Source organism: Emericellopsis atlantica (genome assembly GCF_019669845.1).
Source record: "Emericellopsis atlantica unplaced genomic scaffold F5Z01scaffold_6, whole genome shotgun sequence".
NCBI lineage: Eukaryota > Fungi > Ascomycota > Sordariomycetes > Hypocreales > Bionectriaceae > Emericellopsis > Emericellopsis atlantica.
In genome coordinates this window covers 48,692-63,054 of record NW_025764708.1, presented here as the reverse complement: position 1 = coordinate 63,054, position 14,363 = coordinate 48,692, and the positions used below count along the sequence as shown (strand labels likewise).

The following is a 14,363-nucleotide window of genomic DNA, read 5'->3' as shown; positions in this document are numbered from 1 at the left end:
TTGGCGACAGAGTATGCCTTCTCTTGTCCATATTTTACGTCCACAGTTTATTTCGAGCGCAATTTGAACAGATATTAGGTATTCATCTCCGCTTATCATGGATATCGTCGGCTTGGTAGTAATTTTTATGGGACAGGTATGTACCGTGAGACATGCTATACACACGACTATTCAGTCAGTCAATCGCCGCGAAGAAGCGACTGGCTTCCTCTAGCTCGGGATCTCCGTTGCAGAAATCCCATCCCACCAGGATCGAGGCCTGGCTGCAGCATATAAGTTTGCGTGCGTCGAACTGGAGCTTGAACACGCGACACGACGCATTGTCTGCAAAGGGCAATGGCTGACCCGGGTGAAGCGCGTTTGCGGGTGGATTGGCGTGCAGGGTTGGAACGTTGCTTGGCACGGTGTGGTGCTGATGAGGTTCGGCCGGCGGCGCTGGCGTCTGTGCTAGTGGCGCAGCGGGCATTGGCGCATCACCATCGTTATCAGTCGTCGAGGTCTGCGAGCCTTGTCTGACCGATGCCACGCCCTGGGAGACTGTAGAACCTGCCGTAGGTGCCATTGACATGTTCGATGCCATGCTTTCCTGCCGCTGCAGTCTGCGTGCAGTCTGTAGCCCATTCACCGCTGCCTCCACCACCAGTCGCAGGTCACGCCGCATATCCTGTGATGTCTCTCGATCAATGGCCTTTTGTAGATATGTGTAATGGGCCAAGAGACCTGGATAATTCGCAAGCGCTTGTTGCAGCATCGATGATCCAGAAGGAACGACTTGGTCGATGAGCGCGGTGTAGATTCCCGATGACAGGTAGGGCTGTGAATCATGGACGTTGGGCATTGGAAGAGAGATTTGTCCCAGACCAGGCGCTTGCGCGAGGACGCTGCTTTGCTGGGCCAGTCTCGCCACAGGGTCGGGATTCTCGAGTTCCTCCACGGCCCGCTGGTGCGCAGCCGTAGCAGCTTCGTTCTGACGGAGACGATGCGCCGGTTTCCAAACACCCTCTTTATCCCGCCGCCAGATGATGATGCTATGATCGTATGAACCAGAAACGATCCGGCCATACCTCCTGCCGCCACCGCCATCTGGGGGCAAACTAAGATTTCCATATGCGTGGATGTCTTCAGGTCGTGATCCACCAGCGCTGGCTTCACGTGCGCGGGGTCTCGGGTCTTCAAGGTCAATGCGGCCACTGTTGACAGCCTCCAAGAAGTCTTGGTTGATCCGCCTCGCATCAACGACATCCTGGTGCCGGCTATAAGGTAGATCGCCAAAGCCAGCTTGCAGAGTGCGCACCAGCTGTTGATGGCCCTTGAGAGTGGCGATGTTAACACCCGTCGGGGCATCGAAGATGCTGACAGCGCAGTCACTGCTGCCGCTCACGATTCTTCGACCGTCAAATTCAACGCATGCAACTCCCTTCTCGTGTGCGGGTATGGTCATGGTGCAGGTCATAGTCGGCCAGTCCCACACCTTGACGTGCCTGTCACCAGACACTGAGACAACCTGACGCCCTCGGATGGCGATGGAGTTCACAGCAGCACCGTGGCCTTCCAACCTCCCGATCATGGAGAATGGTGGTTTGACGGGGAGTTCGCGGGCCAGCTCTGGCTCATACCCCATGTACTGAAGCTTCTTGACGGCGGGGAGGAACACATCAGAATCGTACCCGAGTTCACCAAATCGCAGCGGTTTCCGATTGAAGATCTTGATGCTCTTGTCCTTGGATGAGGTGATCAGAACGTCCTTGTCAAACTTGACATTGAGCACAGATTCGTAATGGGCTTTGGTAATCTTCTGGAGGATCTCGCCGGTAGAGAACTTCCACACAATGATATCCGAATCACTGCTCCCTGAAACGAGTAGATCCTCGGCAGGATCTGCGTCGAATTGCAGGCACAGCACTGAACCGCGATGACCGGTCAGAGGCGCCCTCATTAGTCTCCGCGTGTGCATATTCCAAACCCTCATAGTCTTGTCCCGGCTCCCACTCACGAGAAAGTTGCTGTCGTACATGAGGGTGTAAATGCATTCGTGATGGCCTTCCTCGGGATATTTTGGATGTGGTAGGGTGAAGGGTACTGCTTTCCCGAGTTCCCAATTCGACTCGAGGCGCCGCCTCATGTTGTATAGGTATTTCCAGTTGATTCGATAACGGGATTCACGCGCATCCCAAGTCCAAAGAGTCGATCTTCGTAAGCGTTGGGGGTTATGTGCGGTCAACGTGGGAGGTAGTATATTCTCTGGAGTCGCACACAGGTCGCGTCGTCGTGATCGGTCTGCCGTTGAACTTCGTGATATCCCCTCCTCTTGACCCGGACCGTCTGGGAAGGCCGCGACCATGCGGCTATTGGAGAAAGACGAGTCTGGGGAACTGAAGATGCTCCGCGACCCCCCACCAGCGCCAAAATTGCTACTGGAGTCGCCTCGTGTACGCTCACTGCTGTCGGACATGGATATGTCAGTGTCGCCATCATCCCGCGCCACCCGTCGAATCTTGCTGGAGTGCCCATCCGTACTCTGCATGCGCTGCAAATGCCCTATAGACTCTGTGAGACCGTGCGTCACCCGCTGCTCCCATTTTGTAATCTCGCTGCGCACCACCTTCCAACCCTCGAGATGGTACATTCGCTCCCAAAGTTTGTAGTCGAGAGAGAGCTCATGCCAAGCTCTGCAGGTGCGGATGACGTTGATCAAAGAGTTGGGGTCGAGGAAGTTAAGTATCTTGAGGCAGACTTCGGTGGGCAGATAGCGGACAAAGTCGATGTACAGTCGGGGGCTTAATCGTTCGACAATCTCGCAGACGGCCGCCGTGGGCAACTGGTTTAGGAGAGCCATGGTGAGCTCTTTCTTCAGCTCAAGGGGCAGGTAAGAAGCGTTCGAGGCGATCCAGGCTGGCAGGTCTTCGGTTTTGACGCTTGACAGGGCGCTCGAGAGCTCGTTGTCCCCGGAGGTTCCCAAGGGATCCTCAGAGTAGCCTTCGTCGGGCTGGTGTGTGGGGGAGAAGGTGTCCATCGCCAGGCGATCTCTCTTCGACATGATCGCGTAGTTCAAGCCTCGTTTGGACGAGCATCAGGTAGTAACGACTCGGGCCGGGTGCGGGACGGCGCTTGGGGTTGAGGCGCAAGAAGGTGACAAGGATGCGACTGGGTAGATCGAAGACACCCTTGGAGGTGCGCAAATTAGAAACTCTTTGTAGAAGCTAAATATTTTGTGGTAGGAATCGAGTTGGAAGTGAATGCAGAACGATGGTGGTGGTCGCTGGACAGAGGCGACGATGCTATTGTTGTTGTTGTTGGCAAGCAAACAAGGAAGGCTCTGGGCGAAAGTGACGACCCTACGCCAAATACAGGGAATGAAGGCGGCGGGCGCTAGTGCCATCTTGAGGTGGGGCAATCCCACCTCAAGAGGATCCGTCAGATTAGGTCAGTGTGGGATGGGAACAGTGGACACAATTGTCTACAGTGCAAGTACTTTGGTACCTGCAATAAATCAGGATAATTAATACTACCAAGAAGTATACGTATAGTCGCTCATTCTAAAGAACTTTTGGCTTTGCGACAATGCCCTCGATCCCTCTTCTAATTACCTACCTTTACAAAGCTTGGCATTGGCCTGTACCCTAGCGTTAAAAGATCAAGTTAGCCTAACCTAGACCACGGGGCAGCTTACAAGGAGCGCTGGCTTTCTTCCGAGCGGTACGGATAGGTAGCATATAATAAAGCTATATGGACGGTGTTCGCCTTTTGTTTTCGTCAAAGGGAAAAACATTGATAGCAAAATGTCCTGGTCAGTATTCAAGTTAGTAATCTTGGCTGATCTTTTTGTTTAGGTTGTTCAACCCACGATTAACTAGTGATTGTTAATGCGTCTGACTCTGAACTTTGCTCACCAGTGGTCTGCGTGATTCGCCGCATCCAACCTATTAATAAATAAGGCGATTCATTGACCTCCCAGAAAAAGAAGCTCGTGGATGGTCGTTGACAACTAGGTAACCTACAGGATTGAACACTTGCTGCCCTCACTTGCCCTGATGTCGTGCGACAGCACACAATGTGCAGCTAAGCCAGCGGGACTAAGAGAGAGCGTAACACGAGCTAGCATTGTTAATTTATGCCAGTGATGAGACCAATACTACTCGAACGTGTTGTCGTGATGGGCGACGCACCTGAAAGAGCTGCCAAGCCGGCAGTGCTCTGCAAGGTCCACTCCAAGATGCGAGCCGCCCGGCAATTACTACACAGCTTTCTTGATCCTTTCATGGCCATTGACGTAAGAGTAGCTGGAGTAACTTGCTGGCGACACGAGTAATTTGTATCGTAGTGACCACGTACCCACTGAACAGTAACAAACCTAGAGGGCGGAAAAGGGCTTATTAATGATTACAATATGGACTGATTCATCGGCGGGAGGAGGAGTCGAGTCAAAGGTGCGCGCTTGGCACGTCCAGTCGTGGGCGATAAAAGAAAGGCTTTGGTGAAATTGGTGTTGCACAACCTCAGACCAGCTGGACAGGCGACGTGCATCTCGTCACAGCTCCCATAATTATGGCCCATGGGCAGCAGTATCACATGTCTAGCCCCTCAATCAGCGTGTTCCAGCCTACCAAGTTTGTCCCACTTGGTGGCGGATCGGATCGGGGCTGCACAAGCCTGTAAGTTGCGAATGCCATTGCGCATCTTAGAAGATGCCAGATGCCGCAGTTATGGCTCCGTAGTCCGTACGCCCGCCCATATGGCAATTCGAGGCAAGCTGATCGTGCGGCCTATGTACGCGTTACCGATGCAGTAGGTACTACGGATACATGCAGACTAGCACAATCGGGGAGCAGCGGAGAGACCCACGGGGAGAATGCGAATCGAATCGTACATTGTCGCCCAGTCGTGACTCGGCGCAAAGCTGCGCTTTGAGCAACCAGCACCCGGGATTTGTGAGGATAATGGGCATTAGCGCCAACTGTTAGGCGAGAATGAGATGAGCCAACGATGAACGATGCTCCTCTGTCAGGGGAACGTCGATGAACCCAAGGAACAATATCAGCAACTTGCTTATAATGAGTTCGCTCAGAGATGTCAAGAAATGAAGCGGCAAGCTACTCGACTTGAGTTTGGCCGTTGTCACACCTCTAACTGACAATAGTGCTGTGATAGGCAACAACAAGTGGCTCTAATAAGACGAGACAATAGCTATTGTCAACACATTGATAATCAAGGTAACCTTCGATTTTGTTACGTAGAGTTAACAGACGTGAATTCCAGCGGCTAGCCTGACCGACTTCTGATCTTACCCACGCATGGAAGCTTTCTCCTTTTGGGACAGACCCACGTGTTCGAACTCCGCCAGCGGCCAGTCACCGACCGATCAGAAGGGCGGTTCAACAAGTAGAACCGACAAATGGTGACATTCTAATAACTATCAGCAGTAGTAAAGATATCTAACTATCATCAGTGTTGCCTGCTGCTCTTTTCTCTCTCTCCCTGACCAGCCTCGTCTAGCCTGGCACCAGGCGGGCAATCCTTGACGTTCTCGACTGACCCCTCTGCTTTTGCTGCCCTGCATCAGCGCCCAGCCAAATCCCTTAAATTCTTAGGTCCAGTCCCTGGGCACCACAATCCGGACCCCCAGCCCGAGACCAGCCCGACCGCAACCCCTCCTTCTCCTGACTGCTATACGTACCCGCCCAACCCAGCCAGCCAGCCAGCCAGCCAGCCAGCCAGCCAAGCGAGGGCTGCTCAAGTTAGCATACGACATACCCTCTGCTGCATCAGCCAGCCAACCAGCCAGTCATCCAGCGGACAGAGGCAGGCTTCAGTCCGCATTTGAGTTACGACGACGAACTGCGCTTTCGACTCTGACACCAAGGACGCTGGACTCCGGACTCGACGAGCTCACCTCCACCGCTGGTGCACGGCCGTGACGTGACGGACAGCCACTTTTGCGCCTCACCCTCAACACCAGGAACCTCCAGCTGTAATCCTCGACGGCTAGACCCTCCATTTTCTCAAAGGATCTAGCAAAAAGGGGAGCGGCAGCTCGCCTGACGGCATCCGACGCCTCTCAGCCGGCAGTGACGCAGTAGCAGCCGCCTCTAGGTTGCGCCTCCCTCATCGACCTCCGAATTCAGGGTATTCCTCGATAACGTCCATCGACCGTCGATCAACTCCTCCGAATCGCATTCAATCAACCCGACTCCCAACAGCGCGCCCTTACTACGGGACCGTGCTGTCAACGCATGGAATAATTAGACCACAACCTCCACACGAGTCGACAATCACCGACCCTTTGCACGCCCAAGATGAGTCGCGTAAGCCAGTTGACGGGCTCGACCGCCGTCGGTGGCTCTTCAGCGTCGCTCAGCTCGCTGAACAGCATGACACCTGGTCCTAACGGTCACGTTGTTCCTACCTCCAACATCATCAACCAAAAGGCCGATGCCTCACGATCATTATATCAGATATGCGTTGCGCTCAAGAATCGACTAGCCCAGGTCCCCGATTTCGAACAATATCTCGACCAGCTCGACCCTCTAGATCCCGTCGATTCACTTTGGAATCTGCTTCGAACTGGTCTGCCCCTCATCGTCATCTACAACAACGCGCTGCAGCCAGACGAGCCCCTCGACGTCGATGAAGAGAAGGTGATACAGAAGCCCAAGATCGGTATCTTCAAATTCGTCAAGGCATGCCTCGAACAACTCCAGCTGCCGTCGCAAGACTGCTTTGTGGTGTCCGACGTGATGAACAACGACACCAGTGGCTTCGTCAAGGTCACCCAAGTCGTCAATTACGTCCTTGACCTCGCTGCCCAACGAGGCAACCTCGTGCCAGTACAACCATACCCTGACGACGGGCCCGCGGACCCGAGCCAGAAGGCGCAAATGACATATCGTGACCACATCGTCAAGGAGCTTGTCGATACAGAACGGAAATATGTGCAAGATTTGGAGAACCTACACGATCTCAAGACGACACTCGAACAAAATTTGGTCATTCCTGGTGATGCCATTCACTCAATCTTCCTCAACATCAACGCCATTCTCGACTTCCAACGCCGGTTCCTCATTAGAGTCGAGACGACGAATTCGAGAGCTGCGACGAGCCAGAAATGGGGCGAGATCTTTGTGCACCACGAACCTTCCTTCAGCATCTATGAGCCCTTCATTTCCAACCAGCGAAAGGCTGCTATGACGGCTCAAGCTGTGTTTGACCAGATCAAGTCAATAGACCACCCTGTGGCTCTCGAGTTCAATACGTTGGACGGATTTCTCCTGAAGCCTATGCAGCGTCTGGTCAAATACCCTCTACTTCTCAAGGTGAGTGGGATTTGGATACCTGGTTACCCGACCCCCCAAAGAGCAGGCACTGACACCGCGTAGGACCTCCACAAAAAGACCGAAGATGAAGAAACCAAGAATGATCTCTTGGCTGGCTGTGAGGCCGCAGAGCGGGTCCTATACCGCGCCAACGAGGCTGTCAATCGCGATTTGTTGGATGAGGCTCTCGTCGATCTCAAGACACGCGTGGACGATTGGAAGAACCACAACGTCGAGTCCTTTGGCAAACTCCTCATGCATGGCGTGCACGGTGTCGCCACGGGCAAGACAGACGTTGAGAAAGACGTGCGCAGTCCCTTACACCACAAATGAGAGCTAGCTAACATTCATTCGCCAGTACGAAATTTATCTCTTCGAGGCGATTTTGCTATGTTGCAAGGAGGTTTCACCCAACAAGGTCAAAGACAAAAAAGACAAGACCAAGTCGACGGGCAGCAAACCCAGAAATAAGAGCGCAAAGGTCACTCTTAAGGGCAGAATCTTCATGACAAACGTCACTGACGTGATATCTCTTTCGAAACCTGGTAAGCCCACGTCCCTCCCGCAGTACACCTAACGGAACTAACGAGAGAACAGGTACTGGGTCGCACTGTGTCCAGATCTGGTGGAAGGGGGAACCAGCAGTGGAAAACTTCACCATCAAGTTCCCCAAGGAAGATATCATGCGCAAGTGGGCGGACGTACTCGAGCAGCAACGCAAGGTGCATGGTGCTCGCGTATCTGCTCAATCGGGGTCCGTGGCAAACGACTTTGTCTGGACGAGGGACCACACAGGCGCAATAGAAAACCCGTACAAGGAGACGGACGACGAAGATGATTTCGATGGACCCGCTACAGCACCGGCACAGTTTCCCATGCCCGGTCAGCAGCCCGCCATCATGCCACGAACCTCGTCCAGCTCGAGCCTGAGGCAGCGCTCTGCCACAAACGAAAGTTCGCAGTCCTTGGCCGGCATTGCCAGAGCACCGCCGCCACGATTCCCTCTGCCTCACCATCCGGCTCCTTTGAGCTTGAGCTTGCAAACACAGAGCAGTGGTGCCATCTCGCCCGGCTCTCGCATCGGCGACAGCTACTTCTCGCCCGTCGATAACTCTCCCGCATCCTCCCGTACCAGCACAGCTAGCGGCATGTTTCCTAACTACAAGCCAGGGCAGCCCCAGGCAGTCTGGGACGAGGGCACCAAGTACACGGCTCCGGCTGCCCCTCGAGCGCCGTCACGCGACGGTACTTCTCCGGGTCCCCATGGTATGAACGGGCGGAATCCTCGGGGCCCGTCGCTGCCGGCGATGGCAAAACAGAACAGCGCCGCGCAGAATCAGAGAAGCCGATCATACAGTACACCCGATATCAACGGCCCCGGTGTTCCTCGCCAGAGGCAACCCAGTCAAGGAGGGGGCAATGTTCCTGCTGTCCCCGGTATTCCCCAACACCTTCACCCTGCCCACGATAGCGGAATTCCGCGATCGCAGAATGGCTCCCCACGCAATGATGCGCCAATCCGTACGCACACGCAGAGTCCGGGTGCGCAACATCGCATGCATCAGCACTCGGGCAGCCTTGGAGGGACCATGTCACACTTCCCGTCGCAACCAATTTATCCCCGAGGAACCACGCCTAACCCATCGTCCGGTGGGAACTCTCTTCGTGTTGATATGACGGCTGCCAACACGCGGACAGTGTCGCCTGGGCTTGCCACGGGCACATTCGCGCCGCCCAGCTCCAACACGATGGGCGAGGGCGACGCACCATTCCCGACGCAGCTCAAGGTCAAGGTGAATCTGGATGGCGGGAACTACGTGACATTAGTCGTGGCTTTCAACATTTCATACCAATCCTTGATTGACAGGATTGATGCCAAACTCGCACGGTTCACAGCGAGCAGTATCGGTAAGGAGCATCTGAAGCTGCACTACCGTGACGAGGACGGTGATTTGGTCCGCATCCAGAGCGACGAGGATATCCAGCTCGCATTCTTGGAACTTCGGGAAGGCATGAAAAGCATGTACTCTGGGGGCGTCGGCGAGATTGACCTCTACTGTATTTCGGCAACGGATACGTCACAAGCACACGGCACATGAACGTCGGCGAGAGACAGAGACGGAGATAACGGAGGGAGTTTCACGAAACATGGATCACTACACTACCAGCATCAGGTTGCACCCAACCTCAGGATACCAACGGCGCATTCAACTCGAAACAATCTTTCTTACCTACATTCTACTTGTTTGTTTTTTTTCAGTTACGATCATCGTCACCCGCAAACGTTCCCGTCGACGACTCAGGGGCAGCATAGATATACAACCTGCAGCGGCTGGCATAGGATGTTGGCATTGGTAGTGACACAGGAGCTATGTTGTTGGCGGAGCGCCGATCAAACGGCAGCTTGGGGCGAGGCGTGCAGCATCAGGCCGGGCAGCGGCATTTCTTGGATGATTCAGCGGGATGATTGCTAGACACATTTGAGCATGGATGAAAGGGCATGAGAACGGAATATCCACATAGCGGTGTTTTTGCGGTTTTCATGTTGAATTCAAGCTTGCCAATATTGATCATCGCGTATGGTGGTGATGGTGGTGTCGTCCATAATTGTACAGTCTTACAATCCTCGCGCTGCAATATCTTTTCCCGGCCAGCATCGCCGGTCTGTAGTACAAATTCCCAAACGCCAGTATGCAGTTCCCTCCCTCTGTAATAGTGTGGGTGGGCATAGGATGATGATGGCCGGCCAGCGCAGGGCGCTCACGCCAAGGCAGGCAGTCCATCTCTCCTGCAGGTCCCCTTGTGCCTCCTCCTGGGTGATTACGAAACTGAACCACCGCCTCGCCCAGCTTTCGACTTGGAGCCTTGTGTGACACTGTTCTTCATACGGCCCAGGTGGTAGTTGATCGAATTCGACGAGGTGCGCGGCGCTTTGGGTCCGTCCATGCAGGCCCGTAGCTGGTTCTCGATCGCGAGGCAGCCCGTGGCATTGTAACCGGCCGAGGCCCAGCATGCTGCGAGCGCGTTAGTTGTGAGTTCTCAACATGTCTTCCCCGAGCTATTCTTTGACGCGACGAGGTCGGGAGGGCAGGAGGGCAGGCGGGCGTACAGAGCATGCTGGACATGATCGTCAAACAGGGGTTCTCGACTTGTCGCTTCGGGTTGTGCACACGCAAGCGTGGCAGGGGCGGAAGCCGCATGGGTTTGTGACCGGTCATGATGGCGCTTGGGTTGCTTGCGAGGCTGGGGAGTCGAGCTGCTGTCTCCGGCGCGCTGCTTGAAGGTGGTCGCGATACTCCGTAGTATGGTCGGCGAAAAGTTTGGGTCACGTGCGTCGATACCGCCAAGCAATCACGTGGGGTTTCTTCAAGTGCTCCTGGCCAAGGCAACTTGCCTTACCTCAGCTTGGACTTGGACTTCAGTTCACCATCGTCTAGTCATTCTAATGCACAAAATATGTTTCGCGATCAGATATGGGCTACACAAAGGATCCTGCGATATGAGTTTCCGCTCGTAATCCGGTCCCCATCTGCATTTCGATATTTTGTTGCGACATGGCCAGCTCGGTATTCCACTGGCTACGGTAGACTCGATCCACGACAGTTTCCAACCTGTTGAACAAGTAAGGGTCGACATCGACCTTGAGGACTCAGGGCCGGAAGACTTCCGACCCAGAAAGTGCCAACGGTGTGATGGCGTCACAGAGATGCGGATTCCACCCATCACCAACATGAGCGCCTCAGACCCATCGATGTGAGGACACAACAGTCTAGAGATGAATGCATTTGGCAGCTCAATCGACTACGGGTACCAGCGCCAAAAAAAACTAACCGGCTTTGCGTCTCGACAGCCGTTACAGCCCAAAGGCCAGCGCTCACCCTGAAAACCGAGACCGACTAGGTAGTACAACCTCATGTACATGGGGCAAGACTGCCAACGCCAAGCTCGAGGAACGTTAACTTATATCGATCGTGGCCGTGCAGGTGCCCTTCCGCGTAGACACCTGGGTCCTGGTTGTGGGTGTCGCGCTCTCGACGACCTTGGTGGCAGGCGGGACGCCGGCGGTGATGGTGGCAGAACCGTCGCCCCACTGGCCCTCGATGCCAATGACCATCTCGCCATGTCTCCCCAGGGTGAGACCGACGGCATTGAAGGCACGAAAGTGGTTGCCGGTGGTGATGGTCCCGCCAACACGGCGTGTTGTCCTCACGGACCACAGCTGGTGGATGTTGCCGTTGTACTTGTCCCAGACCTCATAGGTGCCTCCGTCGGACTCAAAGTGTCCGTAGCAGACACTATTGGCGTTGTCTGCAGGATGGTGGACGCCAAATGACTCCATCACATAGTACTCGCTCTGGTACAGAGTATCAGTCACTGACTTGGTTCTTTCTCCCAATAACGTACCGTCGGACCGTAGGTCCAGCCATACAGTGCAAGGTACGTGTTCGAGTTGTCGCCAGGTGTAAAAGTTCCGGAGTAATTGAACTTCCTAGAGCAGTGTCAGCGAGGGGAGATCCTCAGGACGACATGGAAATCGAGGGGCCTGTGGGAAACCGAATGCCACAAGCCATCGGGAGAAGGAAGGCCTTACGTGTCGAAGCCAGTCCGGTATCCTTTGCCAATGACAAAATTGCCGCCGTTGGGCTCGTCCCAGTTGACGGTGAACTCTCCTCCGCTGAGGTCCTCAGCTTCGACCTCGGCCTTGTCGTTGGCCCAGTACTTGTACCAGTGGGGATCGGCGCCTTGTCTGGCCACGACATGCGCGGGCTCCTCCTGAGCGGCAGGGGCTCCTAGAACCCCAAGCACGAGTGGCAGCACAAGGCTGAAGACTTTAGCAAGACCCATTTTGTCCAATTGTGAGAACTCAGGGCCAACTTGCAATTGATGGAACCAAAGGATGCCCAGATACAAGATCGTGTTGACCGTCTTCGTCGTCAGTGAGCCATGCTTTTATATCTCCTGAGCCGCCGTTAACTGCACAGTTACGACGACAAATCCCCCTCACTGCACCCCTCATTCCCTTGCCAACCAAGGTCTCTGACGTCCTCGATGGCAAAGTCGGGGCACGGGTGTAACAATGCATGCCATGGCGCAGGACAACAAGCCCGTATCATGCCCTCAAGCCTATCCTCGTCCAATGAAGGATGCTCAGCTGGCTGCAGGACGGCAGGCCGTACAACTCCTGCCCGAATCATGGCGGAGTGCGTCATTCGTGCTTTACCGGCAGTGAGGTGCGAGCTGAAAGCATGTTGACGGTGGGAGTCTCCGTTGCTTTGTGTCCGGCCTGTTCCAGTATATTCTTGCGTATGGCAAAAGTTGGGCGAGGAAGTAGAGCAAGCGCGTTGCTTCCAAGATGCCAGACACGATCCTCTCAACACCTAGGGCCGCCACAGTTTGGTATTCACTTTCCAGCGCGGAGAATAGTTATGCAGGTAATCTACTTCACAGGCAGCCCCTGGAGGTGCCGATTCGCCCCGGAACGACGGTCATGAGTCCGGGGTCATTACATCAGCCTAAAGTCAAGTCGTCTCGCCGATACGACCTCAACTTCCTGCGCGACGTGGGCGCTGTGTAGCTGCAGGACTTTCATCATCGCGCACCTGTCGAATGTCTATGGACATGGTTAGCCGATGTCGATATGGACCTCGACTATATTGGCCACAGAAGCATTTTCCTAACCTTCGAGCTTTTCATTGCCATGGGGCCTTCGCTGCGTACATATGCAAGGTGATGGGTGCCTAGCTGTACGAATGTCGCTTTCAACCCTAACTTGAGGTTGGTATGTCAGGCCCAATGCATCCCCCAGGGTACTGAAAATACCAATACTCTCAACCCCTTTCCTTCTTACCCTGTTCCCCCCAAATCTCCCCGTATCCTCTTTGGGGCGCGCCCTAGTTACGGTAAGCAATTAGACCCATCCCTTTCATGTAACTCGTTTTTCGTCTCATCATACAAACTACCAACCCAATCCTGCCATGTTATTCCACCGCATACCCCCCGCCGTCACCTCTCTAGCCCGTGCAGGGGTCTCATTTTCCCTGGAAAACGCCCCCCTATCATGGCTGGATGTATTCTCTTCACCAACAGACAGCACCTAGCTTAAGTTCATTCAGATTACTACGGTAAGGGCTTTGGGTGAAGCTGTCCATAATTTGGCGTACGTTGAAGGTCAATCTAGGAAGCTGAGCTGTGTAGTACATTGTCTCCCCATTGCTCTCTGCTCATCGCTATGCTGATATAGCCGTTGCGTAACCTGGTCGAAACCTCCGCCTCCTGAGTCCTGATGTTGCGCTGAAAGGCCACGAGTTTTGCCTCGAAACCGTCTATGCTGAAAGTCAACTCGATTGTGGTTTCGCATAAGATTTGAACAAACTTACAGTCCATAAAGGCAGCGTTCTCCGCGTCACCAGCTCGTACGGAGTGGCATTAGCCGTAGCACTTGTGACGCCCGGGGTAAGCCGCTCAAGCGAAACACTCGTGCTTTCCAGTGTACTCCCACTTCTTGTTGTTCCTCGGGTAGTAGTCGGGACAGGTGCACTTAGAGTTACCGCCTTGGTACGTGCACTGAACAGCACAGCGCTGCTGCTTGCCAACTGGGTTGCCATCCCGGAAGTAGCATGATCCAGCCTGACCTACAGCGCAGGTAAAGGCGGAAGTGGCTGGCAACAGAGCTGCAACGACGACGATAAGAGCGGTGGGGTAATGCATTGCAAAGAAGGTAAGGGGAAGCTTGACAAATAGTGATTGTTATTGTTGTTGTTGTGAGTTGAGGCTTGGGGAACAGAACTCAACTAGGAAAACTACTCCTGACTTATATACCCGTTTGAATATGATAAACTGGGCACTGAAGCTATCGTGCTTCTCTCTACGACCCAAGTCGAAATCACACCTGCTTCTTCCTGCGAGTTAACCGTACATGCAACCCAGAGGCGTCGTCGCTCCACCTTACTTGCTCAACAAGCCCTTGAGGAACAGCCAGCGAGTCCTGGCTTGTGCCAATATTCACAAGGTTTTTGGTTATTTCTGTTGTATAACGCAGAAACGGGGTTTGGG

The 14,363-nt window shown here is 54.2% G+C and overlaps 5 protein-coding genes across 5 annotated transcripts; 1 reads left to right on the top strand and 4 right to left on the bottom strand.

Annotated features, from left to right (window-relative positions):
* Positions 1 to 86: 86 nt before the first annotated feature.
* F5Z01DRAFT_476682 (F-box/WD-40 repeat-containing protein) lies at positions 87 to 3,306 on the bottom strand. The gene has a single exon (XM_046260033.1). The coding sequence runs from the start codon at positions 3,035 to 3,037 to the stop codon at positions 176 to 178; it is 2,862 nt and encodes a 953-aa protein (XP_046120453.1). The 5' UTR covers positions 3,038 to 3,306; the 3' UTR covers positions 87 to 175.
* Positions 3,307 to 6,144: 2,838 nt separating this feature from the next.
* Positions 6,145 to 9,668, top strand: F5Z01DRAFT_476516 (uncharacterized protein). Its single transcript, XM_046260031.1, has 4 exons — positions 6,145 to 7,310; positions 7,374 to 7,616; positions 7,669 to 7,855; positions 7,908 to 9,668. The coding sequence occupies exons 1-4, from the start codon at positions 6,294 to 6,296 to the stop codon at positions 9,407 to 9,409; spliced, it is 2,949 nt and encodes a 982-aa protein (XP_046120452.1). The 5' UTR covers positions 6,145 to 6,293; the 3' UTR covers positions 9,410 to 9,668.
* A 462-nt stretch (positions 9,669 to 10,130) lies between these two features.
* On the bottom strand, positions 10,131 to 10,528 carry F5Z01DRAFT_671783 (uncharacterized protein; the record flags this gene model as incomplete). The annotated part of the gene is made up of 2 exons (XM_046264734.1): positions 10,131 to 10,324; positions 10,420 to 10,528. 2 exons carry the CDS (start codon positions 10,526 to 10,528, stop codon positions 10,131 to 10,133), a joined length of 303 nt encoding a protein of 100 aa, XP_046120451.1.
* A 625-nt stretch (positions 10,529 to 11,153) lies between these two features.
* F5Z01DRAFT_476528 (concanavalin A-like lectin/glucanase domain-containing protein) lies at positions 11,154 to 12,304 on the bottom strand. Its single transcript, XM_046260032.1, has 3 exons — positions 11,902 to 12,304; positions 11,715 to 11,799; positions 11,154 to 11,664 (listed from the first exon to the last, which is right to left on the bottom strand). Exons 1-3 carry the CDS (start codon positions 12,153 to 12,155, stop codon positions 11,266 to 11,268), a joined length of 738 nt encoding a protein of 245 aa, XP_046120450.1. The 5' UTR covers positions 12,156 to 12,304; the 3' UTR covers positions 11,154 to 11,265.
* Positions 12,305 to 13,484: 1,180 nt separating this feature from the next.
* F5Z01DRAFT_634107 (uncharacterized protein) lies at positions 13,485 to 13,915 on the bottom strand (the record flags this gene model as incomplete). The annotated part of the gene is made up of 2 exons (XM_046262022.1): positions 13,485 to 13,649; positions 13,688 to 13,915. 2 exons carry the CDS (start codon positions 13,913 to 13,915, stop codon positions 13,485 to 13,487), a joined length of 393 nt encoding a protein of 130 aa, XP_046120449.1.
* Positions 13,916 to 14,363: the final 448 nt, after the last annotated feature.

Excerpts from the sequence above, each read along its gene's own strand:
- F5Z01DRAFT_476682 (XM_046260033.1), bottom strand. The coding sequence starts at position 3,037 with ATGTCGAAGAGAGATCGCCTGGCGATGGACACCTTCTCCCCCACACAC.
- F5Z01DRAFT_476528 (XM_046260032.1), bottom strand. The coding sequence starts at position 12,155 with ATGGGTCTTGCTAAAGTCTTCAGCCTTGTGCTGCCACTCGTGCTTGGG. Across the intron at positions 11,800-11,901 it reads TACCGGACTGGCTTCGACAC|GAAGTTCAATTACTCCGGAA; the intron begins GTAAGGCCTTCC and ends ACACTGCTCTAG. Across the intron at positions 11,665-11,714 it reads GCTGGACCTACGGTCCGACG|AGCGAGTACTATGTGATGGA; the intron begins GTACGTTATTGG and ends ACTCTGTACCAG.
- F5Z01DRAFT_476516 (XM_046260031.1), top strand. The coding sequence starts at position 6,294 with ATGAGTCGCGTAAGCCAGTTGACGGGCTCGACCGCCGTCGGTGGCTCT. Across the intron at positions 7,311-7,373 it reads AATACCCTCTACTTCTCAAG|GACCTCCACAAAAAGACCGA; the intron begins GTGAGTGGGATT and ends GACACCGCGTAG. Across the intron at positions 7,856-7,907 it reads GATATCTCTTTCGAAACCTG|GTACTGGGTCGCACTGTGTC; the intron begins GTAAGCCCACGT and ends ACGAGAGAACAG.